General features: G+C 41.7%; 2 protein-coding genes across 2 annotated transcripts; one reads left to right on the forward strand and one right to left on the reverse strand.

The window, feature by feature from the left end:
* The first annotated feature begins 1,521 nt into the window (after positions 1–1,521).
* Positions 1,522–5,971, forward strand: tppp3 (tubulin polymerization-promoting protein family member 3). The gene is made up of 4 exons (XM_086143780.1): positions 1,522–1,609; positions 3,591–3,789; positions 4,169–4,322; positions 5,011–5,971. Exons 2-4 carry the CDS (start codon positions 3,602–3,604, stop codon positions 5,203–5,205), a joined length of 537 nt encoding a protein of 178 aa, XP_085999906.1. The 5' UTR covers positions 1,522–1,609; positions 3,591–3,601; the 3' UTR covers positions 5,206–5,971.
* A 967-nt stretch (positions 5,972–6,938) lies between these two features.
* LOC147235639 (transient receptor potential cation channel subfamily M member 1-like) lies at positions 6,939–25,211 on the reverse strand. The gene is made up of 28 exons (XM_086143777.1): positions 25,128–25,211; positions 23,579–23,655; positions 23,204–23,408; positions 22,306–22,519; positions 22,106–22,230; positions 21,834–22,005; positions 21,323–21,497; positions 20,809–20,932; positions 17,981–18,053; positions 17,801–17,901; positions 17,417–17,587; positions 17,199–17,333; positions 16,185–16,235; positions 15,921–16,061; positions 15,437–15,466; positions 15,069–15,361; positions 14,740–14,968; positions 14,308–14,439; positions 14,071–14,211; positions 13,160–13,288; positions 12,750–13,001; positions 11,555–11,729; positions 10,544–10,564; positions 10,266–10,410; positions 9,374–9,576; positions 9,048–9,180; positions 8,016–8,356; positions 6,939–7,939 (listed from the first exon to the last, which is right to left on the reverse strand). The coding sequence occupies exons 1-28, from the start codon at positions 25,209–25,211 to the stop codon at positions 7,365–7,367; spliced, it is 4,647 nt and encodes a 1,548-aa protein (XP_085999903.1). The 3' UTR covers positions 6,939–7,364.
* Between the last annotated feature and the right edge of the window lie 468 nt (positions 25,212–25,679).

Below are 25,679 nucleotides of genomic sequence, written 5' to 3' on the forward strand. Positions count from 1 at the left end.
GTATGCCTGTATCCATATAAGCATGTACGCATGTATTCGGGGGTTTGTTGAAGCACTAAACCATGATGTCATTATGGAGACAGCTGTTTCCTGCTGGAACGACCTCTGCCATGAGGTCACTTCCTGCTGGCGAGTGTATTTGTGCTGCTTATTGTGAACAGTAACAACACAAACACAGTGGTCAGCCTGATTGTACTCATCTATCGTCATGGAGACAGTGAAGTGAAACAGAAACATTCTACAGGATACACTCCAGGCTTCAGAATCAAGCACCACTTTATTGTTGCTAACTGACTTGTATGTTGATTTCTATTCTATTAATATTTAAACAAGGCATCGGTTATTAACTGATGAGAAATCGCCTATGAATGAGCAAGAAATCATCAAATTACAATAAACAATCAAACCAATCACCGCAAGAAACAAATTGCCCAATATCCTTGCCCTTAATATAGATCAGGCCAAATATATTATTTCATCATATCTAAAACCTTCATGACTTCATTTGGAATTTTTCAATTATGTGATTGAGTTACCTCAGCTTCCTGGAATGTCGACTGCATTTATCAATGTGGTTGTTTTATATAATGAGTCTATGCCCAGTTTTATTTAGGTTTAGGTAGCACCCTTTGCATTTTATTTCTTGGCTTTTCCCTGTCTTCACCCATGTCATCCTGCCAACTAATGTATCCATCCATATATATATACATATATATATGTAGGGGTGCGCACACACACACACACACACACACACACACACACACACACATACACACACAAAACAATTATGTAATCTGTGTGTGTGTGTGTGTGTGTGTGTGTCTGTCTGTCTGTCTGTCTGTGTGTATATGGGTATTAAGTCTTCAGTTGCCAGGGATGAGGGTTTTGTGCCCTGTACTTTTCTGGACCATTGAAGATATGCTCCATCTTCAGTAACATTGATATTATTTGGTTGAAATCTAATCACGTCCCTGAAAATGGGCCTTGATGATGCACCACAGAAGCCAAGGTGACATTTGACACCAAATCTTCACAGATGTTAGAGTTCGATATTTGCTCACAATCATGACTATCCTGCTCTCTTCGCTCTAGATTGTGTCCTTCTTTTCCAACAAAGACCCAGAAAAAGCTATTGGTTTGATCCAAATCCAGGTTTGGACAGAATCACAGTCTCAGATAAAGATTTAACATGCAGGTTATCCGTTCCTTGGATCCTGCAAATTCACTATGGCTGTCACCTGTTCGCATTCTTTCATTAGTGACAGCCACACCTTGAATGTAATCTAGTTTCAGAGGCAGGAATGTTTATTTATGTTACATGCAATTAAACTATCTAGCATTCACATAGTCATAAATTTAAAAAAGTCAAATTTATCCATATCGTCCTATATATTTATTTTACTTCAATTCGTTTGTCCATGTTTGACCTCTGACCTTCACCTCCTCCAAAGCCCCACTCCCTCCCTACTCCCTGTTTTTAAGGCCCTCCCCTGATGTTGGGCAGGACGTCACCGTGGCGACGGGATAAACAGACGACAACAAGCTGCAGCAGCTCAGAGTTCATTTGAACTCTGTAAAGAGAGAACGGGTTCGGGATAAGGACCAGCAGGTAAGACATGAATATTTATATGTGTGTGTTTGTGGGTGTGTGTGTGTGTTTGTGTGTGTGATTGTGTCATAATGTGCAATCTGAAAATGTAATTTTATATGTAGAGCCACTTTGTTATCTTTACGATATTACTCCATTCTGGGTTATTACAAGCTTATTATTTCACGGTAGCCAACCAGACACAAGCATATACATGCACAAACACACTGTGTAGGTACTCTCACAAATTGATTTGAAATGAATTAAAAAATAAGGAATCAGTCAAATGTTTTCAATCTCAACATATAACTGATCGGATATTGATAAGTGTAACCTGCAGCCAGTTATTGATTGCATTTACCCATATTCATAGATGATTATTTCTGAATGCATTTGAAACTCAAAAAACAATATTAATGTGTTTGTATCATTTGAGAGGAAGTTGCAGGGGTCTTCACCTTTGTGAAGGTGCGTGAGGGGGAAGCTGTGGGCTGTGATATCACACAGGGGAAGCTGAGTAATTTAAACTGTGATGTCACACAGGGGGAGCTGTGAAATGCCTTGTGACGTCTAACAGGGGAAGCTGAGTTATGTTGGGCTGTGATGTCAAAAAACGGCGAGCATATACAATAGTGGGGGAATCTGGAAGTTGGGCACTATGTCGTCATGGAGACAAGATAAACAGCAACAGCAGCAACCAGTTTTGATCAGTCCAATATGAGTGATCAATCATTTTCCCAAAGCATTCAGTTATCCTGAATGAACCATCCCACACAGATCCTGTTTATATTATGACATGAATATATTTCCCACATTCTAAGACAGTAAGCTCCTCTGTTTCAAGCTCAGTATAAAATTAAAGTGTCAGATGATTTCAGTAATGAACAGGGAGCTATTGAGATTAGTATGTCCAATCCGCAGCCATCGCCTCATCCCTGCTCCGTTTGGGATTGGATGGAAATTGCTCCCTTTCATTCCATCATTGCGATGCTTGTTTCTGATTTGATGGACTTCCCCCACCCAACGGCTTCCCCTTCCCCGACTCTGCTGCACCAGTCAAACTGGACAATTCTGAGACAATATTTATAGCCGCCACTGATTTGACAGAACACAACGCTGCGCCATTGGACTGTTTTCTGGTGTGCAGCAGCCACCGCCCCCTTGTTTTTTTCTGTGGTCTGTGAACGCTGGTTGCACATTAAACTGACTGTCCCCGCGTTCTTGTAAATGGTTTTATGAGGTTTTCACCTGGTTGCAGAAATCTCTAGATTACATGATTGTTGGTTCTCTGTGCTATGCTAAAAATATTCATATTATTAGGAAGAATAAAATAAAAAAATATTAATAATCATATAGCAGGAAAGAGAACCGCTGCAAATATGTAAATGGATATTCTGGAAAATACACATATTTCTCATTCATCAAGTTTAATAGACACGTGTTTTTATTTATTCTTTTTTTTATTCATTTTTTGAGAATGAGTTTTTGATGTCCTCCTTATTTCCTTTTTCACAACTGTGATGTCACTGATGCATCCAACATCTGGTTCAACTTTTGCTGTTCTTTCAATTGAAACACACACACACACATTTTATAATCCTTACAAACACCAGTAACCATAGTAATGTCTCTGAGCACTGACAACATGGACTCCCAACAGCTCTGATTGGGAGACTGACATCACATGTAGGTGTGGTAATTGTAACCCAGACAACCCAAGTTTGTGTGTGAGAGCAGGGTGAGGTCATCGTCTCACTCCCCCATCCTCACAAACACGCACACACACACACACACACACACACACACATAACGAGGGGACTGATCCCTCGAGCTGACCGACCGGTCAACACAGAGATAAAATATATTTGAAATAAAATTACATCATTTTTTTTTCTTGACGTAGAACCTCTACGTCATGCAAAAAAATTACAGCTGCAAAACTGCCTTTTTTTCATAATTCGATAAAGGGCGGCGTTGCACTCTCTCCTCCCTGTCACTGCAGACCCTGCTGTCATGGCGGAGAGCTCAGACATCGAGCAGCTGCGGGCGTCTTTCAAAAAGTTTGCCATCCATGGAGACGTGAAGGCCAGCGGGAAAGAGATGAACGGCAAGAACTGGGCCAAGCTATGTAAGGACTGCAAGATCACGGATGGAAAGAACGTGAGCGCCACCGATGTCGACATTGTCTTCTCCAAAGTCAAGTGAGTCCTCAACCCTCCTAAGAACAATATAATACAATATACAATATAATGGGTCCTGGGAGGCAGGGTCCTGAACATTCGCTTGTGTGTTGGTCATGTGTGTGTGTATGTGTCATTAATCTGATCTACTGAGAAATGACATTTCATAATGGAAGTTAAAAATATCCTGAAAATTGCTGTACTTTGTACTTATTATTTACAAATTGATAATTCTGTTATTTTAAGGATCTCTTTACTTTGTTGTATGTGAGTTGTAATCTGTCATAGCGCCATTATTTTTGAAGTAACAGGCTAATTACTTACTCACCTTAGTTTTGACATGTTAATGACTCTGTTATCTCAGTGATAAAGGATAAATTACTTATGTGTCAACTTGAAGGCAGAAGACGTCAAGGGTCATCACCTTTGAGGAGTTCCAGAAAGCTTTGGAGAGCTTGGCTCCAAAGAAGTTCAAAGGTCAGACCCCTCAGGACGCCGTGTCATCCATCTTCAAGTTGGTGGAGACCGGAGAACCCGCCAACGTGGGAGTGACGGTGAGTGTGTCCAATATACCAGATCAGCCAATCAGAGAGCAGAGATGGGAGTATCATCTCGAAAAGTAAAATGGGCAGATCATTGCATCTCCCTGAGGCTGGAGTCAACGTAATTTCCGGACTATACTATGCTATACTACTTTTTTCATAGGCTTTGAACATTGCGGCTTAAACAAAGATGTGGCTAATGTATGGATTTTTGGGGGGGCGACCGAACTTCATGCTGCCATAATATTTAGCCTTGTCAAATTGGACCAATGAAATTACTGTGAAATTCTGAGGCCGCTCAATTCCGACTCTGAAGAGGACGACTTTAATATTTCTGTGTAAATATCTCATGCTTACAAAGTGGACTCCTGTGGCTTATAGACATATAACCTATATGCACACATATATTGTTTATTTTTACATGGAGTGCCTTATATTCAGGTGTGCTCAATAGTCTGGAAAATATGATATTTTAACATCACAATATTGCTTTGAAACCTTGGCTTCAGACTTTTCAGCTCTTTAGCAACTGCCTTATGGGAAGAATAGGACAGCTTTTAAAGTTGGTCATGTGAAGTTGTTGTTGGTCACGTGATACCGTCTTCACCTCCATATTGTTATGATGATCAAGGCATGCCCTACATTATGTTCAACTTTTAAATTTGACAGTTTTTCACTGTTTTGTCTTTCTTGGCGTCAGAAAGTGGCCAAGGCCGGGGCGGTGGATCGGCTGACTGACACGGCTCGTTACACTGGCTCGCACAAGGAACGCTTCGATGAAAGTGGCAAGGGCAAAGGTCGCGAGGGCCGTGAGGAGCTTGTGGAGAACACAGGCTACGTAGGCGCCTACAAGCATGCCGGGACCTACGATTCCAAGATGAAAACAGAGAAATAGCCTCATCGTGTGGCTTCTGTTTGGTGTCAAATTGTTGTAATGTTTGATATCACATCTAATATTCTGGGGAAAATAAGTATCTTCGAAAAGGTCAATTAATGAAAACTAAAGAAAACAAAATAAATTCTTTACTGTAACTTTCATATACATCAAGAAATAATTTCAGAAATGCATCCCAACCCCTTCTCAAGAGGCCTAGGATGGCCTGCATCATCATATTTCCTAAAGGGTTTGACTGGTTATTTGTCAGAGCCCGTATTCATTTTAAATCTCAATTTATCAGTATATGTACTCCTACAGGCTGAGGTGAGACAAGAACATATTATACTTTTTAAGAAGATTGTGCCATGGTGTTTTGTCAGTTACAAAGCCTGCTCTAGATATTAAATGTTTTGGAAATAATTTATTTTTATCTTTAAAAATCCATCCAGGTTTATATGTAGTGCTCTGAACATCTGTCGCTTGATATTGCTTTTTTTTTATATTTACGCCAAGTCTCCTTTAATATGCTCTATCTTAAGTGTTTTTGATAAGCATTAAGTGTTAAGAGCAATGCTCTTAACACTAAATGTAAGAGGGGATCAGCTCCAAATAACTGCCATCAAATAAAGAGAAAAAAACATTTTCCTTTTTAGGAAATCACTAGTAAGCAGCAGTAATAAATTCAAAAAAAAGAAATTCTTTCTTTGTGAAACAGGCTCTGCACTAATCCTACAGAGTGAAGATGGAGAGACTTGGTTGTTTCAATAAAAACAATTATAAAGTTTTTTTGATTATTGTTATTGATAGTGGTGATGAAACCACCTCTCTCTCTCTCTCTTTCTCTCTCTTTCTCTCTCTCTCTCTTTACCTACCCAACCACTCACCTACAGGGATTTTGTATATGTGTGTGTGTATGTGTGTGTGTGTGTGTTTGTGTGAGAGAGAGAGAGAGAACTTAGATTTATGGATGGAGTCAAAGAGAACAATTGCTTTGAGGTAAGATGCACAGAATAGGGTTAGATTAAGATGTTTTGCCGTGTTTACTAAGCAGAAGGCAAAAGATGATTGTATGTGTGTGTGTGTGTATGTGTATTTACATAAAACAATTGATAAAAAAAATGTATTTTATTATTTAGAGTAAAACATAGCAGTTTCAATAGAAATGTTTATTTTAAGCTACAAGGATAATGAAATAAAGGATTCACAGACTAACACACTGAAGAATGGGGCTGACACTCAATGAAAACGTAAGTAATATTTCAAAAAGACAAACTGCTTCGAAGGAAAAATTTTCTTAAATCTGCCTCTAATCTGTTTTCCACTTCAACTCAAGAGTGCACAATTTTTTTCTCACCTAAAGTGATATTTGATGCAGGGTTGTATCCATTCATATACAAACCTCATATGGAAGACATTTAATTACAAGTTTTAGTTTGTGATGCAAATCTAAACAGAATCCAGAATCCACCAAGATTTCATTTGGGACTATACATATGAGGTAATGATGTTTTAAAAAGGACCAAACACAATTATCCTCAAATGCTCAATTCTGTATGAAATGATTAAAAATTATAAACATCTATTTCAACGTCTGATTAAAAAGGAATTTCTAACAATAGAACTTACAGTTCAGTGATGGTTATCAAGCTCCCGTATTTGTAACGTATTTTATTTGAAGGCGCCTTTCTTGATTTAACATGTTCTCTTCAAGTGTGTGTGCGTGTGTGAAATTGTCCCACTGCATTATTAAGGTACTAAGAGCTGTGTGTGTTTGTGTGTAATAGACTAGACTGCATTAGGATAAGTGGTGTGTGTGCGTATATATGTGAGTGCATATGATTGTTAGATTGTGTAATCGAGATACAAAGTGCTGATCTTTAAGAACATCTATAAAACAATAATCAAAATGGGAATTGTTGGGTCATACTATCATGACAATGTTATTATACATGTGTCTTGGAAATATTTTTTTGTAGCGCCTCATCCTTCCTTTCCTCTGGAAACATTGTTACTATGTTACACGGTAACAATCTCAGAACATTTTTAGAACATAACAGATTAAGGTTCTTCTCCAGTACTGCTGAAGCTCAGCATTAGTCGAGAATCCAATTTATGTAAATACCATATGACCAAGGGGGAAGACCAAAGGTCCAAACGGGACCGTCTTCAGTTCCCTGTCAACAACCAGGTGGTTCTGATCCAGATCTAAACCTGGATCCAGAGTCTGACTGAGCTGTTGACCTTTGCACCACCTTCTCTTCCAACCCGTCAAATGCCGACACCAAGTTGGATTCACTGCCGGTGGTGAGTGGTGTCACTGATTTCCGGGGCTTCCTTGGGTTGATGTTGAGGCTCTTGGAGCGCAGCGTGGGGTATGTCCTGTCCTCCGCTGTCCCCACCTCCTCCTCTCCTTCCTCTCCTTGAGCCTTGTGATTGCTTTCCGTCCGCTCGTCATCGTTGATGCTGGTGTCTTGATCATAGGGAGTCCAAGCGGGAGGTGTAGCAGGCGGCTGATGGGTTGGGCTACTCATGGAAGTCAGATACTGCGTGACCTTTGACCTGTCGAGTGGGAAGGACACCGCAGCCTCCAGTCTCATTTTCTCCACATGTCCCTGAGCGGTCTCCGTGGCGCCTGAGTCAGCTGAGAGGTCGCAGGGTGAGATCCGGATGTCGACGTTGGACAGAGACTGAGTCCTGGACTTCAGTCCTCCAACGGAGAGAGTGGAACCGAACTCCTTCATCAGAAGATCCCCTGTTCAATTAAAGTCACATGATTATTTATGTGTGTTGAGGGTACACGTGAGAAGGTTGCGAGTTGCTGTTCTTACCCGCCTCCCGGTCGGCTGCACGCCTTTCCGGGCTGACCTGGACCTTCCTGTCACCCTCCGCATCGTCGTGCTCCAGCTGGAATCGGTACAGACTATATCCGTCTGCGCTATTGATACTGCTGTGACGCAGCAGCATCGAGGGCTCGCACACGGACGATCCCCGGGAGCGGGAGCGTGCGAGCTCGGCGTGGTCGATCCCCGCCAGCTTCTCAAGGGCGGTCATCATCCGGCTGGAGAACTCCTCCAACTGGGCCAGACGGATATCCACGGTCTGCAGCGAGGCCTTCATGGAGTGCTCCCGCTCGTTCACCTCCTCCAGGCGCATGGCCATGTTTTCCACCCTGAAAACCCAAGCGCAACATTTTCTCCACCCCGATCTCCGGAGAGTTTCGCTGCTTGTGCAATTCTAGTTTGCACACACTCATACTGTTTCGTCACCTTTAAATTTTTCACGGAGGTAAAAAACATTTCGAGAATTTGGATACAATAACTCGTGAAAAGTCATTACGGAGTTCTATACTGCTCAAAAAAATAAAGGGAACACTTGAACAACACAATGTAACTCCAAGTCAATCACACTTCTGTGAAATCATAGTGTTCACTCAGGAAGCAACACAGATTCATTTTGACTTGTTTTAAGGACATTATATCAAAGTTGGATCAGCCTGGAGTTTATTTTTACACTTTAATTTTGAGTGTGATTCTTATCCAGACCTCCATGGTTGATACAATTGATTTCCATTGATCATTTTTGTGTGATTTTGTTGTCAGCACATTCAACTGTGTAAAGAGCAAAGTATTTCATAAGAATATTTCATTCATTTAGATCTAGGATGTGTTTTTTAAGTGTTCCCTTTATTTTTTTGAGCAGTGTATATAGTAAAAGTACCGCTAGGTTAGTTGGCACTTGTTTGTTTGTTTGCAACGTTAGAGTCATTTGGCAGGAAGAAAAGGCCAAAAAGAAAGTTTCTCACTCAAAATAACATGTCAACAAATCCTATGGAGTTTGAGAGCGTGACAGGAACCTCTGACCTTTCTGATGTTACGCGAATTCTCTCATTGTTGGACGATTGTTTCTCATCCTCTTTTTCTCTGAAGTATTCCTCGACGCACTGTTCTTCAAACTCGTGCAGAGATTTCAGCTCTTCAACGCTCAGGAGGAGCTCTGAGGACAGGCATGTGTATGCGTGTGCATGCACATACACGTGCATGCATGCACACACACACACAAAGTTGAATACATGCTTGATGAATGCTGGGCTTTTTAAAATTTCAAATGAAATACAGTTTGTCGTTCTTGTCACGTAATTTCTATGGGACTAAAATAACCAACAGTTGGCTGGTGGAGACAGACTTACGGAGGCGTCTCTGTCGGTCGTCCTGGTCGCCATCAGCCATACGGTGGCAGCAGCAGCACAGTCGCTTTAGGACGATATAGATGTGTGGGAAGACGATGAGGGGGGGAGGCAGAATGGGGCGGTCGTGGAAGGTCATGATCAGCTGGTAACGCTGGAACTTCCACACCTGGTTGGAGATGGACTTGACCTCAAAGAAGGTGTTGCTGTGGAGAGGAGAGACAGAGGAGGTGACTTTCTGAAGAAATGTATCTCTTTGACATTCCTTTGGGAATTCAATATTAACTCTTTAAAAGCTTAAAATAACCCAAACCAAAGCTCTGTGTCTGATTGCTGTGTTATATTTATATCTTGGGATGTGAGACAACTGCAGATAGAAAATGGTCAAATACTGTTGATTTTAAAGGGTTAATGGCAGAACAAAATGGCCTGGTAGGAATTTGATTTATTTGATGAATTTTAGAATGTTTGACAAACCATTACTTTTGTTGCTGTGATACAGTTTCTTTGAGTTCTTGCATTATGTGGCAAAAATATTTTTTCTTATTTCAACTCAATTCTAGCACTTAATACAAAATGATGAGACAATCCCACCTGCAAAAAACAGAGGTATTGCTCTGAATACACAAATAACAAAAATACACTGAAAACACAGGTCATATAAAATGGTTATACAATAAGGTCATACAAAATGCTCAAAACAAAATATGATATTACAGTATATGGAGTTTTTTTAATCCTCATATATGTAGACATCAGTCCTAAATCAGTGAATAATCACATATTTTCCAGATGAAATGACTCATGTCTTCAGCGAAAGATTAAGAAATGCTCCATTGTTCCGAGATGTGCGTGTGTGTGCCTGTGAGTGTGTGTGAGTGCTCAGGAAACAGACTTGAAGACAGCTATCAGCAAGTTGACCAGAAGGATGTTCGCCACCAGCAGGTAACATGCCATGATAGCCGGGGTCAACCAGGCTCCGGGGATGCAGGGAGGAAGCTTTTTTCCGTCTTCGTCATACATGTTGTCGCCACATGGTGCTGTAATGCAAACACACACACGCACACACACACACACACACACACACACACACACACACGCATTTATTCGATCAGTTGTTATTGTTGTTGATAAGAGGTGGGTGTAGATCAATACATTCCTGATGTAACTCACGGTTGATCTCCATGGCATAAACTGTCAGGAAAGAAATAGAAGAAAAATATAGAGAATCTGATTAAAATCAGTCTTTTAGATATTTTGAAAATATCTGAATATAACCAACAAGGGAAGTTTCTAAAAGTGTACCAAATCTATTTTTAGATTATGGAAAAAAAATTAAAACGGAGAGAAATGATCATTTATTTGTTATATTTGCACATTTTTCACCTCAGGGTCAGGGAATCGGGAGGTTTCACATTTTAACCATTAAGAAAAATTAAATATTTTTTATTGTAATTCAGCCAGAAAAAGAGCAATAAAAAAACACAAGCCACTCGCAAAACAACAATCAGACACACGATGTTACAATGACATGCACAGACACATTTTTAGTACAGTCTCGCACATGATATCAGCTCATATCAGCGTTGGTATCTGGACTTCCTCGGATATTGACTAATTTACAGCTTATTTTTTGTGTAAATAATCATGCACATATCACTTGAAGAGGTGCTCTGCTACTGTGAAGTCTGACTCAGCCGGAGCCCATCAGAAGATGTGCTTCATTCAGACTGTTCATCACGGTCCCCATCGGCAAGCAGTGTTTTTCAGCGCATCCATTTAACATCGCCCATCCAGCTCAAGACAGAGATGCTGCTGCAGCTTCTTTCTGTCAGCTGGGAGCGAAATAATCCTCCCAGCTGACAAAGGGAAATGCTGGTCGGACAGCAGGTAATAGCTTCCGTTACAGCAAAGCCCGATTAGTGTTTGAGGACGGCGGCCGGTCGCCTCTGCTCCGCAGATTATTACAGCTGTTTTTTGTAATCGTAAAGAGCTTATAAAGGCCTGCCGAGCCGCTGTAATTAGTGCACCGATGAGTCCGATGACGAATCTGTGCATCGTTTCCGGTCACGGCCAGGGGAGTCACTGGAGCGTCAGGCTGAGCTGATAGCATGTGAGGTCTGAACAAAGACAAACACACACCAACACACTAACAGGAAGTCTTACTATGAACTCTAGTCTTACGGTCTATGGAATCAGCGAAAACCTCTCCGTAGATCATCCAGTACGGCATGTAGAAGATGTTTCTGGCCAGACGCCACGTCGGCTCCTCGTCCGGGTGGAGAATGGCCTGCCGCGCCACGCCGAAGCTCATCAGCACCACCAGCATGATGACCACAAAGTACAGCATGTCGATCATCTGAAAGCGTCAAACATTTTCAGTTGAGTGGTTTTCGATAGCCCACCCTGAAAGATCTTGACCCAAAAAAGAACGAGAACCCCAACGTCGGGATCCACCATGATGGTCTTGACCAACCCACTGTGAGAGGGACTGTTTTTCTCAGGGTTTATGTAGAGAGTGATTATTTTGGTTTATTTTGAACAGCTTCCAGCTCCCTTCTCCATATCATCATTCCTCCTCAGTTTTCTACTATGATTTTCCTTCATATTTTTGTGCTTGTTTCCATGTTGTTGTATTCCTGTGTTTGTTTGCAAATGTCCTTGCCTGGTGTTAATTTCTGTGTGTGGGATTCCCTCATCCTGGTCTGGTAGTGTTTGTCACCCCCCCCTTCCTTTGTGCGTCCGACTAGTCAGCTCCCTGCTCGGCCTGCGATCCCCCCATGTTATAAACTAGCTCTGTCTACATTTTGTTGGATTCCTTGCCAGGTCACATCTGTTTTACTGCCTGTTTCTGAAACAATGTGCTCCTATTTGTTTTATTCGTGGAGCACATTGCACGTCGCTACTTTAGCTGCTATTGCTGCTCTTTGACCGTTTCTCATGTTATTTTCATTAAAGTGGCTCGTCTTAATATTTGCCGAATCTATTAAAAAAATGCAATCTTTTTAAATACATTTAAATCCAAAAGTATAAACACAAGCAAAATTAAGTTCACGTAATCACTTACACAAGCAAATGGAAAGGTTGGTGTATCAACAAATTACATTGACAGTTTTTTTCAGAGAAAAATCAATTATCAAAAAGCAATAATGAATGTTGAAGAATGAAGGCCAGTTCAGAAATTCTGAATTCGATTCCTTACGTTTAGATAAAATCATACAAGAAAATATCTGTATTGTATATGGCACATTGAGAAACGACTTGAACATCTCAACACCTTCAGACTTGAATTTAAGTATATATCAAAAAATGAGCAGTGGGCAGTAAAAATGGAGATTGTTTGCTGTAGCCACCTGACAATCAAAACTCGGTCACTTACCATCTTGCCTATCATCATGACGTAGGGGCCGAGGTACTTGTTGACCCCGAAGATGTCAAGGACGCGGATGTACCAGAAGATGATGTCAACGCAGTAGATGACGCGTCCGTAGCCCATGTAGGGTTCATTCTGTAGCCGCAACAGAAGGCCCAGCAGGAAAACCCAGATGGCCACCAGATCTGTGATGTTCCAGTAGTCCTCCAACCACACGTTGATCTTCTGCTTCAGCTTGCCTGGCTCTGACATCAGGATCTATGGCAGCGCAGATGAGACACGGAGTTGCCAGCTGTCAATTATACACCCATTCATCATATCTTACGTTTCAGTTTCGGTCTGACTTTGTTGTGATTGTGTTACCATGGTAACCACAGCCGCAACACATATACGCCGGAACCAGTGTAGTAACCTACCTGCCGGACCTTCTCCAGCCCCAGAGTGATAATGTAAGAGATGACGATCCACTCCTGGAGTGATGGCCATCGCTCCATCTTCACCAGGATGATGTAGTTGTACAGCATCAGGTAGACCAGGTAGGAGATCTGACACACCAACACAGTAGTTAATACACAGTGCTACTATCTGTCTTCTCAGGTTATGAGTGTATGCACAAAATTAATGCAGATGTACTTCAGCCAGCAGAGGGCACTCTGCACCCTCAAATGTGCAAAAGTGACTCTGACCTGAAAACTGACATTTTGGTTGTTTTTCCCCTGAAGTACAACTCTGTGTCAATTATCGAACTATGTATTTTCTTGTGGAACTAAATAACACCAGTATTGTATCTATAATAACCAGCCATTCTGAGAACGCTCAGAAAATTCGGGCAGTAGTGAAAAGAGCACGGCGCAATGTTCACTTGACGTTAAACGCCATGTGAGGTTTTCAAGATTTAGAGGAAAATTGATGCTCAAACTGTAAACATATATGAAATGTTCCATCATTACAGGTGTTGTTTCAGTGTGGTGTCCTGAAGGAACATACCTGACCTAAGGTGATGTACAGACCTGACTATGACAAGTTAATTGGTTTATTTCAGTCCTCTAAAATGTCAAGTGTCTTAGTATCTAATACATTGAAAAATGTATTATATTCATTCCCTGTAACTTCTGTATCAGAACGTGTCATTTACTCCAGAGGAAATCATCTTGTAACATTATGGAATGTTTAGTCAGGAAATGTCTAATGTTTTCTTGACAATTTCTAATTTCATGGTTAGAGTTTTAACTGCAAGATGTTCAGAAATTAAAAAAAAAAAGTTTTTGGCTGGAGGTCATGGAGCGCTGTGAGGCATCTGAAGAATGTTTAGAGAAAATCCACTTGCAGTGTTGAACCAGAACTTGGTGAAAGGGGTGTTGTAGAACTCATAGATCTTTCGTCCGATGGGGATTTTCCTTCTGTCTTTTTGCTGGTTCTCTTCTTCATCTCCTTTCTTTGATGTGGCGTCGAAGTTGGAAACCATGTCCTGAAACAAATTCCTCATCATTCCAAAATGCTCTGAACATCAAATCCCTGAATACGGGGGGGGGGAAGTGGTGGCTGCTGATCTTGCTCTGCCTACTTTGCTGGATTTGTTGTCGTCGTCTTTCATCTTGCTATTGTCATTCTCCTTGTTAGCGTTATACAAAGCCTCGTCTCCGATCCGAAACTCTAGCAGGAGGATGGCGGGCGGGAACACGATTCCTAAAATCACCTGGAGGCGCAACATAGACACAAAGCGGGAAGATTCAATAGCAGCCTTGTGAAACATTTCACCCGTTTTTTTTTTGTTTTTTTTTCATACTGTATGTAATTTGACTAACAAATAAGTGATGAAAGGTATTTAATATAAAACTATGCATAGAAATAGGCTTTGATATGAAGTAAATCTGATCACTAAAACAATTTTACTCTGGATCACGTGCTAATAACAAAATGTTTCTTTAAATGGTTTGTTAACCACTATAACCATGACACTTGAATGATGCAACTGGAAGCTGACTGACTCTTGTACCTTCAGGCTGTTGCTCTTGCCCATCCTCAGACATCCCATCCACATGTCGGTCAGCAGCATCTGGCTGCAGGTGTGAGCGATGAAGTCTCGGTGCTTGGCGGCAACGGCCAGCTTGAGGCAGGTGGAGTTGCTCCAGTTCTTCAGCTGGTAGGTGAGCAGCTTCATGGCCACCTGCTCGTCATGCTTGTAAGATTGATCCAGCAGCTCATAGGCCAGCTGACCGAACTCCCTGCGCAGAGCCACGAGGGGAGGATAGCGGAAACCAAATCTTTCATCATTGGAAGGAGGTAGTGAGTGACTCTCCATTCGGAGGCGAACCCTTGACTCACTTCGAGTTGTTCTCCAGGTCCTGGTAAATGTCATCAACCAGCTCGCTCTTGGACGACTCATGGGCCATGGCCTTGTAGAGTTTACAGGCTACCAAGGCTTTAGCCATGGCTTCCTCGCCCCGCTGCCACAGGAACAGCGCCATCTTCTGCCGTTTCATCAGCACGGCCCAAACCATCAGCTCATGGAAGGGGTACTGAAAACGGCTTACCTCGGGGTTGTCCACGTCGATGTCCACCTCCTCCTCCTTCTTCTTGTTCTTCTTTCCTTTACTTTTGGGATGGGGCTCGTCGTCCTGTAAGGGATAATCAGAGGTCAGAACGTCCTCCGTACCAACACACAATTCATCTTAAGATCTGAAGACTCGTACCTCCATTCCAAGAAGTTTCAAAGCTTTCGGCTGGAAGAGAAAATATCGAAGATCAGATGAGTCATACCCTTTCGCATAGAAAATAACTTAATAAGCTGTGAAGGATGTATTCCAGGACGAAAATATCCTGAAATGATGGCAGGAACACTCTATATTGTCTTCTTCATATTAACCAATCTTGATTTTTTTTCCTGCTTTTTAAAGAAAAATCATCACAGATGTCTCGGGGGCTAATCTTTACATAACCTGTTGGTGCATGAGACTATTTTTTGTCAACAAACAGGTGCCAGCGTGCGTATGCAACATTTCCCCATCACACACAGTGTTAGGAAGTCATATTCAAAATGATTTTGTCAACGATTTCAAATTGGATTCACTCATTTATCATAGATCCTGCATGGCAGTCTGCTGGAGTTTAGTGGCTTTTAAAATATTTTTGGACGCTGAGGTCTGCGGCCTGTCATCACTCAAGACTCTTGCTCACTCTTTTCAGGCCGTAGAGGTTGTTGTACAACGTCCTGAAGCTCTTCCTGGTGTAGTTGCAGCGATAAGCTCCCCCCATCAGGAGCTCCAGCACCAACCCAATGTCAATCAGTGTGATCTGGTAGTCTGGAGGAAGGTTGCCCTGATACCGAAGAGACACATTTTCAACTCAGACAGAATCCTTTGAGCATTGGAGAATATAGAGGAAGTCTTTCTTGGAGTTACAAGGATGATCTTTTGTCCTTATTGTTGTGACAACACTCACCTTTTTGACATCTCTGACCACAAAGTGGAGTGTGTTGGCTGGTCCCAGTTTCTACAGGACAATAACATGCATACACACACACGTGAACAATGCATGTGCAGAAAATTGATGAAGATAACAACAAAACATGCCTGGTAATCCTAATCTGAATGTTTGTGCAGATTATTCCAGCGTGAATATAGCGACTCACTGCGGAAGAAGCCAGCGGACAGACAGACAGACAGATTGCAGTAGAGCATCATTTTAATCTGACAATAATGTGGCCGGCATGAAACCCGGATGAAGATTAGAGTTGTAAGTGGGCGCGAAGAAGATCACTGATGGAAGTTAAGCTCCTCGTGAAAACGACACGATTGGGATTAAAACACAAAAGCGTTTGCTATGAAATCATCTTTCCATAAACTGGACAGACTGGAATGACTGGAATGTCCTTTTCTTGTCTCATTCGAATATTTGTGAAAGAGTCATTTAGTGAAAACCAACATGATTATACAGTGTATTCACTCAATATAAATTAATAATAGCGAACAAAATCTTCTCATGGTGACTCGTATTGAGTTTCTTCTCTTAAGGACGGGATTTGTCACATTGCAACTTAGACCAGCCTCCAAATTTGGCGGTTTTATCCGGAAAACTACCCGCAGTCCATTCAAACTGATAAACCCTTTTGGATAAGAGATGAAACACCTTCAAATTAAGAGTAATTAAGTTGTGAGTTTGTCAAATTAGATTGACGTTATTATACAATTACTTCATAAGATTTGGATTAGATTAGATTTGAATTGGATTATATTACATTAATGATACATTTGCATTAGATTACACCAGATTAGGTTAGATTACATTAGATTAGTGTCATAATCCTGTGAAGCCGTGGTTTAGCTAAACAAACACTCTTGTCAGTAAATAATCATGTCATTACAAAAGACAGTTTCAGAGTCAAATTACTTTTTCAAGACATGATATTTTTTTTAAATTATGTGTATATGCCAGTTCTGTCTTTTTCAGCCTCACTGTGTTGTACAGCTCCTCGAGACGAGGGATGGTCAGAAAGTGATGAATGTTGACCCCGTTCTCGATCAGAAGCTTGACAAAGTCGACCCGGTCCAGAACCAGAGCGTCCATCATGGCCTGTTCCAAAGAGTGGACCTGCAAGGTCATCATTATCAACATCATCATCATCATCATCACTGTCACCATCATCATCATCCTCAGCCCTTTTAGTCGTGTACCCAGTTCAGTATCTCCAGTTTCCTCGGGTCAGTCTCCTCAGGTGGTTCTTGTTTGGTTTTTCCTCCTTTACCCTTCTTGGCTCGGGCCTTTCCTTTCCCTCCGCCTCCCGCTGTGGCTCGCTGGGTCACCACTGGGCTCTTAGGTCTGTCGGCCAGTGAGACGCTGGCCGGCTGCCGAGAAACACAAACACACACAAGGTGTCACCCGAGGACCTCTGCCGTGCAAGGAGGGCAACGCTGTAACCTTTAAATGACGAGAACCAACCACCTATCAACAATATACCATGACTATTTCATATTCTCTCAAAATGAATATAAACCATCCCTGAATGACACTTATTATTCGAGAGACTTGAGCAATGAGGAATCAGGGCGTGAACTCACGGGCCAGTGGTGTCCATGCACGAAGATCTGACTCCGAGCGATGTCCACTCGATTCCAGGCCAGAGCCAAACTCAGCTGATCAGACGCCGATGCATTTGTGCCTGAAACGTGAGCAAGGCCGGTTAAGTGGAGAGCATCGGAAGGGCGAACGCTTCGGGGGAAGGAGGGGTGTGAGCTCACCTTTGAGCAAAGCTGTCAGAATGGACATTTCAATGTCCTGCTGTCCCTCTGAGCCCATTCTGAAGACAGTGATCTGGAAACAGTGATCTTTCTATAAATTAATGAATTCATCATCCACACCGCTTATCCTGCGCCAACAGTCATGTGATTGGGCGAGAGGCAGGGTTCATATGTAGAGACATATAACATTTTATCCTCTCATTCACACATCTGAGCAATTTAGGGTCTCGAATGCTACATGTTTTTGGACTGTAGGAGGCACCCAGAGAACCTGGAGGAAACCCATGCAGACACTGGGAGAACAAGCAAATGCCACATGAAAAGGCCATCCCTGTCGGAATCAAACTGTTTTGCTGTGAGGCAGACACTTTGCTGATTGAAAATGATGACACAGATATATTCAGATTAAATTGAACCAAAATAGAACATAATGATCTACAATATGTTACTTTCTGAAGCTTTTGAAGAGCTTCTGGATTTGGACAAAAATATAATTGGCTGCTTTGAAGGCACATATCAAAGTAAACATATCTATCTATCTATCTATCTATCTATCTATCTATCTATCTATCTATCTATCTATCTATCTATCTATCTATCTATCTATCTATCTATCTATCTATCTATCTATCTATCTATCTATCTATCTATCTATCTATCTATCTATCTATCTATCTATCTATCTATCTATCTATCTATCTATCAGTGGTGGGCCTTCAGGGCCTTCAAGGCCTTCCCTGCTGGCCTAAAAATATCTGAATCACAGACTGCTTTTAATTATATTTTGTCCATGAATACTTATTAAATGATTCCAAATTGTCTGTCTGCCTCCTTTCATATACCATCTGCCCAAAAAATATTCGCTGTGATAGGATGCCACATGTGTAACAAATCCAACCATGAAATTTCCTCGCTCCTAAATATTCCACAGTCAACTGTCAGCTGTATTATAAGAACATGGAATTGTTTGAGAATGACAGCAACTCAGCTGATGCTGAGGTACATAGTGGTAAAAAGGTCAGCAACTTTCTGCAGTGTCAAATGCTACAGACCTCCAAACTTAATGCAACCTTCAGATTAGCTCAACAACAGTGCACAAAGAGTTTTGTAGAATGGGTTTCCATGGCTGAGCAGCTGCATCCAAGCAACACATTACCGAGTGCAATGCAAAACATTGGATGCAGTGGTGTAACGCACGCTGCCACTGAACTCCAGAGCAGTGGAGATGCATTCTCTGGTGTGACAAATCGCGCTTCTCCATCTGGTAATCTGATGGACGACTTTGGGTTTGGCGGTTGCCAGGAAAATGGTACTGGTCTGACAGTGAAAGGAACTCTGAAAGCGTTAGCATACCAAGACATTTTGGGCAATTCCATGCTCCTAACTTTGTGGGAGCAGTTTGGAGCTGGCCCTTTCCTTTTCTAACATGACTGTGCACCAGTGTACAAAGCAAGGTCCATAAACACATGGATGACAGTTTACTGTGGAATATTTAGGAGCGAGGAAATTTCATGACTGGATTGGTTGGACATGTGGCATCCTATCACAGTTCCAATTCACTGAGCTCCTGAGAGCAACCCATTCTTTCACAAATGATTGTAAAAACAGCCTGGGCGCCTAGGTGCTTGATTTTATACATCTGTGGCCATGGAAGTGACTTGAACTGTATATGTATATGTATTACTAGAAAAAAACTAAAAACGAAAATCCCATGATTTGATTCTTGTTTCTGATCCATCCTGCACTTTCCCGGTATAATTATTAATGTCTATGAAACTGAGAAAGCTGGGAACTGCAACTGGCTTCAGATGTACAGTTAATTTACAGATGTTGGAGTCACTTGACTCTATTTTTCACTTTATTTACACTTTATCTTATTTTCATTTTATTTTATATTACCTTTGTTGACATATTCTTAATTAATATATTTATAGATGTTGGCTCTGTTCTAGGGGCAGCACAGTTAGCGCTTCGGCCTCTCGGCACAAAGGACCCTGGTTCTGTGTGGAGTTCTGTGTGGTTCTGGGTTCTCTGGTTTCCAAAATCCAAGTCATCCAAAAACATCCAAACCATCCAATCCAAACACAATCCGGGAACATGCATAGGAAAAAAATGGTCTCGAATGATTGAATGGTTGATTGCAGGATAAGCAGCAGACAATGGATGGATGGATGGATCTGCTCTGGGTCGGTATGCCGACCCTTGTGCCCTCCAATTGCCCCTTGGGGGCAAATAAAATTTCTCTGATTCTGATTCATATATGAGTCAATGCAAATCCAAAGCATACACAATTTGATTAAAGTAATATTAAGATATTTAATACAGACTTAAAAAAATCGCAATATTAAAGAACTGTAAACATCTAACTGACTGAAATTGAAAGATTTTGACCAGCTTTTCAGTGTTGCCTTGGTTTTACCTTCAAAAAAAAATGTTTTATTACAGTTTTTTAGATTTGTCATATTTGTGATGATAAAGGTGGAGTATGTCCTGTGAGCCAGAAAGAGATTGATTTTTTTCAATTCTTCATTAATTTGCCAGTGAGTCCTTTTTTGGCAGACCACCTCAAGTATGTCCAATTGTCTGATGAGAGCATGTGTTCTCGAAATAATTTCAATCTTTGGTTTCAAAATGAATCATGCCATATTGATAAATTGGCATAAATCCACAAGTTACATAATTATACAATAAGTTATCAACCAAAACTACAAAGCACTGGAATAAGAAGAATTGTTGAAGAACTGACTTAAATCAGAGTCAGCCCATGTCATGCACATTTTTTTTGTTCCAGGCGGCCACGTTGGCACTTTTCTGAGACCCTGACCTACCAGTGCTCTCTTCTTCATGCATTCCATCACCATGAGGAAGATCTGCTGTGCTTGGCTGCGGCTGTAGTTAAAGGTCTTCTGGATAGTGACAAGTAACTGATCTTTGACAGCGTCACTGAGCAACCTGGACAAAGACAGATGGGACAGCTCAGCTGTGTACAACCGAAAGACATGAAACATGACAGATGAATTAATGAAAATAACCTGCATGCAAACTGATTTTCTAAAATGATATCAGTATAGCTTGTTATGAGGCCCTTTGTCTTCAATTTTGTGGTATTTTGTGACATTGTCCTCATAAAATTGAATTTTCAGGTGATATTTTTTCAATGCAGTTATTAGATGAGACCAGCTGAAGGTTTTTAAAATAATGGAAAAATATTTTTAGACAACCAGCACACACAAGCAATGGATTTGGATTGTTCATCTGTAAAAGACCGTGATCCTCAGAGGTCAAAGTTGGTGGGTAATCCCGGCGTGAGCTTTCAAATAAGGCACAGACAGAAATCCTCACCCGTCCTCCTCGCAGTATCTGTGCGCAAAGGAAATGATGTCTGAGGCTCGGCCGCTACCGTCGCAGACCACGACGGGGACGGGGGGTTCCTCCCTCAGACTCTCTAAGACAATAGAGATCACGTTCGGACCCCCCTCAAGGATCAGGCACACCACAGGTACCCCCTGACCCAAACCTGTCTCCCACAAAAACCAGCACGCAAAGGAAACAACAATGAAAAACAACGTTTCACTCAATTCGGAATACAACACCAAAATTTGAACAAGACATTTAAGGTGATTCACATGTTTTTCATTCATTTTTTTTAATCTTATGAACAAAAGAAAATTGACATTTATCAGTGGATGTGAGCGATGACGGCTGAGCCACCCTTTGCAGTCCCTGCCTTATAGATGCTCCAGGCAGAGGATGACAAAGGGAAACCCACGGGTCACATGATGGATCAAACAAACGAGATGGTTTTGGGGAACTGTTTACTGATTGGTTACGATGACAGGCAACGGGAACTCACGCGTGTTGATCTTCTGCAGCGCGATGTGCTTTTCCAGCTGACGGCGGAGCCGAACCTCGGCACCATACTTGCCGTGCGTCCCGTTATCAGCCAGGATGAAATGGGAGTGGCTGCTGTTCAGAACTGACAGCTTGCTGAGTGGGTTTGACATGGTCTGGTAAGGACGTGTCACCTGAAGGCCACAGCATCGGTTCATATCAACACAAACGGGTTCAGCGTCGTTTTGTCTTGTTTGGGTTTTTGGATTTATGCTCTAGCTGGTTCCGACTTACATCTCTGCCTATCAGGTCCTCTTTGTTCTCAATGATCCCCCAGGGGGCGATCCCGATGGCACACACCTTCCCTCTGGACTTGGACGAGTGATCTTTCAGGGCATCACCAACATGTCGGATGACACCTAAAAAAAACACACTTTACCAGAGGTGGAGATCCAATCTGGATCAATTCTGACAACCCCGATTGGGCCTCGTACCGGTGCTGACTCCTCCTGTGAAGATCCAGGCGCCGGTAGTGACGGCAGCTTTGATGAGGCCCCGTCCGAAAACCTGCTTGAGTTTTGGCGGCAGGTCAAAGTTCTGCAAACCCCCGTGGACGGAGATGAGGAGCGTTGGGAGCTCCAGCTGCCAGTCCTTTGTTAGGAGGTGGAGTATGGTCTCTGGGCGGGCATCAAAAGAGAGGCGGAGATACTGGAGAAAGGCGGAATTTAGAAGATCGTTCAGTGTCAGTTTGACCATTTCAAATATGTTGTGATGTCACATGACCTATTTGGGTGCATTGTTGCCTTTAAACAAAGTCAATCCTCTTTTAAAGAATAAGCAAATGTATAATTATATTGTAACACCATTATCCACCGTTAGTAAATAAGAGGCGGATCAATAAACTGCTGGTTTCTTCCGTCTTCCGGCACTGTCTCGGGCAGCTGCCTGCCAGAGTTTCTCCTCACCTTAGTGTCTCTTTTTCCATTATTCTCTACTTCTATTTTTCTATTTACTTCTTCTTGCTTTAGTAACAATCTAGTTAAGAATCAACAATTTCCTTCAGGATAAATAAAGTTGCTCTTATCTTATCTTATCTTATCTTATCTTATCTTATCTTATCTTATCTTATCTTATCTTATCTTATCTTATCTTATCTTATTGCTTGTTGAATGAAATCTATGGTTCTGAGATGGCTATTTGGTTAAGTGGTCACTTCTGACTTTCGACTGCTGGTACGTCGGATCTTTGGTGACCGATTTGAACTTTTTGAAAATCGCTTTGGATAAAGGCGTCTGCCAAATAAATATAACGTAATGTTATTTAAATTAAGCAGGTCGAGTCGGTCTCTGAAAATGGCGTGCATTTGTATGTGGTGTGTGTATGTCCATGTACCATGGCCTTGTTGATGTGTCCTCCTTCCTGAAACTCTATTACACCGTATGCATCAGTCGGTGTAGCCTGGGTGTGTTTCAGGGGCATCCAGCGCTCTGGAGGAGTGCCCTCCAGATGAACCAGCAGGGCCCCTGTCCTTCCTGTGTCCTCCGGGGCCCCCGGGGGGATTGCTGAGTGCTGTGACACCAACTGGCCACAGCTGCACCTGAGCAGGAAATAAGGATCAAATGTGATGTCAGCAGGGAGCAGGATTTCAAGAAAAAAGGTGAAAAATAAACAAAAACCAAGAAACAAACAGAACCAATTCAATTAAGTATTGATTCTTGTTTGAATGGTTGAAAATGATTATTTATCACTGCTCAATTGATGGTCAACCTGCTGGGGTCTTTTCCTGGAATGATATGGATACATTCTCTCTTCTGGAAGGTCTTCTCAATCCACACTCTCTGAATCTGAAATACAGCATGGAAAACATCTGTTGTCATGACAAATGATGAAACATCTGATGTAATCAATGGATCAATAATATCATATTGTTATTTAGAATTTTCATGCCGGGACCCTGGCAGCACACTAAGTGCTGGTGGGTTCCATTTGTTGTGTAAAATATCTGTGTTGTAACCTGAGGGAATCTGTCTAATTACTGGAGAGTGTGGCTCTGCCTTCTTTCTGCCTCCAATCCTCTTATTTGAACTAATCCACACAAGCACACACACACACACACACAGACACACACACACACACACGCACGTACACACACACACACAACCACACACACACATTTGCGCGTAGCAGAGCTCTTTAAATCTCTGATGTCACTAATGTCACCGCTATTGTGTTCAGCACTTTGTCATGATGGAGGATTAAAGTCACATGATCCTCATTTCATCCTCATTTCATCATCATCATCATCATCATCATCATCATCATCATCATCATCATCATCATCATCATCATCATCATCATCATCATCTTTAACATGCTGGATCACATGACTATCATCTTGTTAATTAGGGTGTGGACTAATGGTTCTGAGAACTTTTTATCAGGTATGCCCTCCCTCCACCAAAAGTAGTGTTATGATAACATGGAGATGGGTGCTTAGGGTGGTGAATAATTGATGACATAAGCGGAATCATTATGAACCATATCATCACGGTCTAAATCACATTTATTGGTGACCTAGATTTTTTGCAAGATTCTAGATTCCTGCAAGATTCTAGATTCCTAGATTATTCCATTTTGCAGCACAGTGGCATGAAAACAACAAAAAAAAAAACAAGTTTACCACAGCTGGGCAAAAAAGACAGAAAACTCTACCACATTGATTCACTTCATCTTTGCCACTGTCGTTGTTCATTCAAAGCACTGAAAGGACAGCAGTGACATCAAAACAGATAGCTCTGAGCAATAATTAGTTGATATCGTAACAAAACTTGGCAAAGTCGCTTCCAGGGCTTAAATTTAGCCAGTAGCTCATAAAATGGCACCTGACATTATTTTTAAATGCAGGCTGGGCAGGTAGAGGGTCATCGTCGGTGACCAGGTCAGCGTAAAGTCAAAGACAAAGAATAAAAAAAACACGTGCTCACCAGCTAGTGTCATGATCAATTATAGAAGCAATTCCTGTATTAAATTCAACCCCTCCATATCGGACACCCCTTTTTGCAATCTATGTAAACATGCACAGCCAAAATATCAAACTAAGGTAGCTTTGAATCAAATAGTAGCAAATCTTGTGACAAAAAGATTGAAAATATCATTTGGTGGGAAACCATGAAAGACATAAACGCTGCATCTTTTGGAAACTGTTAATCCTTCTTACATAAAACTCACATTTATTTGATTTGATTCAGAGCCACCGGGGACCACACAGTGAAGTTGTCATAGTTGGTTCTGCTCAGAAGACGAGGGCCAGGCTTACCCTCTGCGATCCGGATGAAGCGCTGCGCTTGATGGACGAGCATTTGAATGACCCGTTCGTCCCTCTCCTCCCTCTGCTCTCCATCACAAGATGCTTTAGCTGTACTTGAGGTCCATTGCCTGTCCTACAGCTGATCTCCGACTCTTTCTGTTCTTCTGTCCTGTCAGGATGTTAAGGGTTTCAAACCCGAGAGCATTTCATGTTCTGGCATCTCTGGGCGGTTTGTTGCTCTCGCCCTGCTCTTTGCCTCTATAATCAGGATTAGTGGACACAGCAGAGGAGGGTCCTCTTTAATGGACAGAGATTTAATAAATTGTGATTGAAGGTAAATCTACTTTAGGACCAAAATGCCTGTAAACTTGCAGCTGAGATTTGATTTGTTTCTGTGGGTCACATGACTCATTACAATAGAATTATATAGGTTAACATGTACATTAGAGAGAACATAGTGTGTTTTAATACAGTAATACATCATATATGTGGAGGTTCTGAGTCATCCAGGCCATGGTGAATTCTTGTTGAAATATTGATCTCTATTTATCTCTATTTGAC

Source organism: Fistularia commersonii, chromosome 3 (assembly GCF_037954325.1).
Source record: "Fistularia commersonii isolate RoL2024-O1a breed Wild chromosome 3, RoL_Fcom_v1.0, whole genome shotgun sequence".
In the NCBI taxonomy this organism is placed as follows: domain Eukaryota; kingdom Metazoa; phylum Chordata; class Actinopteri; order Syngnathiformes; family Fistulariidae; genus Fistularia; species Fistularia commersonii.

What these genes read in the sequence shown, in the direction of transcription:
- LOC147235639 (XM_086143777.1), bottom strand. Translation starts at nt 25,211, where the DNA reads ATGGAGAGCAGAGGGAGGAGAGGGACGAACGGGTCATTCAAATGCTCG. An exon ending in TCATGATGATAGGCAAGATG is followed by an intron (nt 11,730 to 12,749) that starts GTAAGTGACCGA and finishes TGACGCTTTCAG; the next exon opens with ATGATCGACATGCTGTACTT. An exon ending in TGCAGCCGACCGGGAGGCGG is followed by an intron (nt 7,940 to 8,015) that starts GTAAGAACAGCA and finishes TTAATTGAACAG; the next exon opens with GGGATCTTCTGATGAAGGAG.
- tppp3 (XM_086143780.1), top strand. Translation starts at nt 3,602, where the DNA reads ATGGCGGAGAGCTCAGACATCGAGCAGCTGCGGGCGTCTTTCAAAAAG. An exon ending in ATTGTCTTCTCCAAAGTCAA is followed by an intron (nt 3,790 to 4,168) that starts GTGAGTCCTCAA and finishes GTCAACTTGAAG; the next exon opens with GCAGAAGACGTCAAGGGTCA. An exon ending in CCGCCAACGTGGGAGTGACG is followed by an intron (nt 4,323 to 5,010) that starts GTGAGTGTGTCC and finishes TCTTGGCGTCAG; the next exon opens with AAAGTGGCCAAGGCCGGGGC.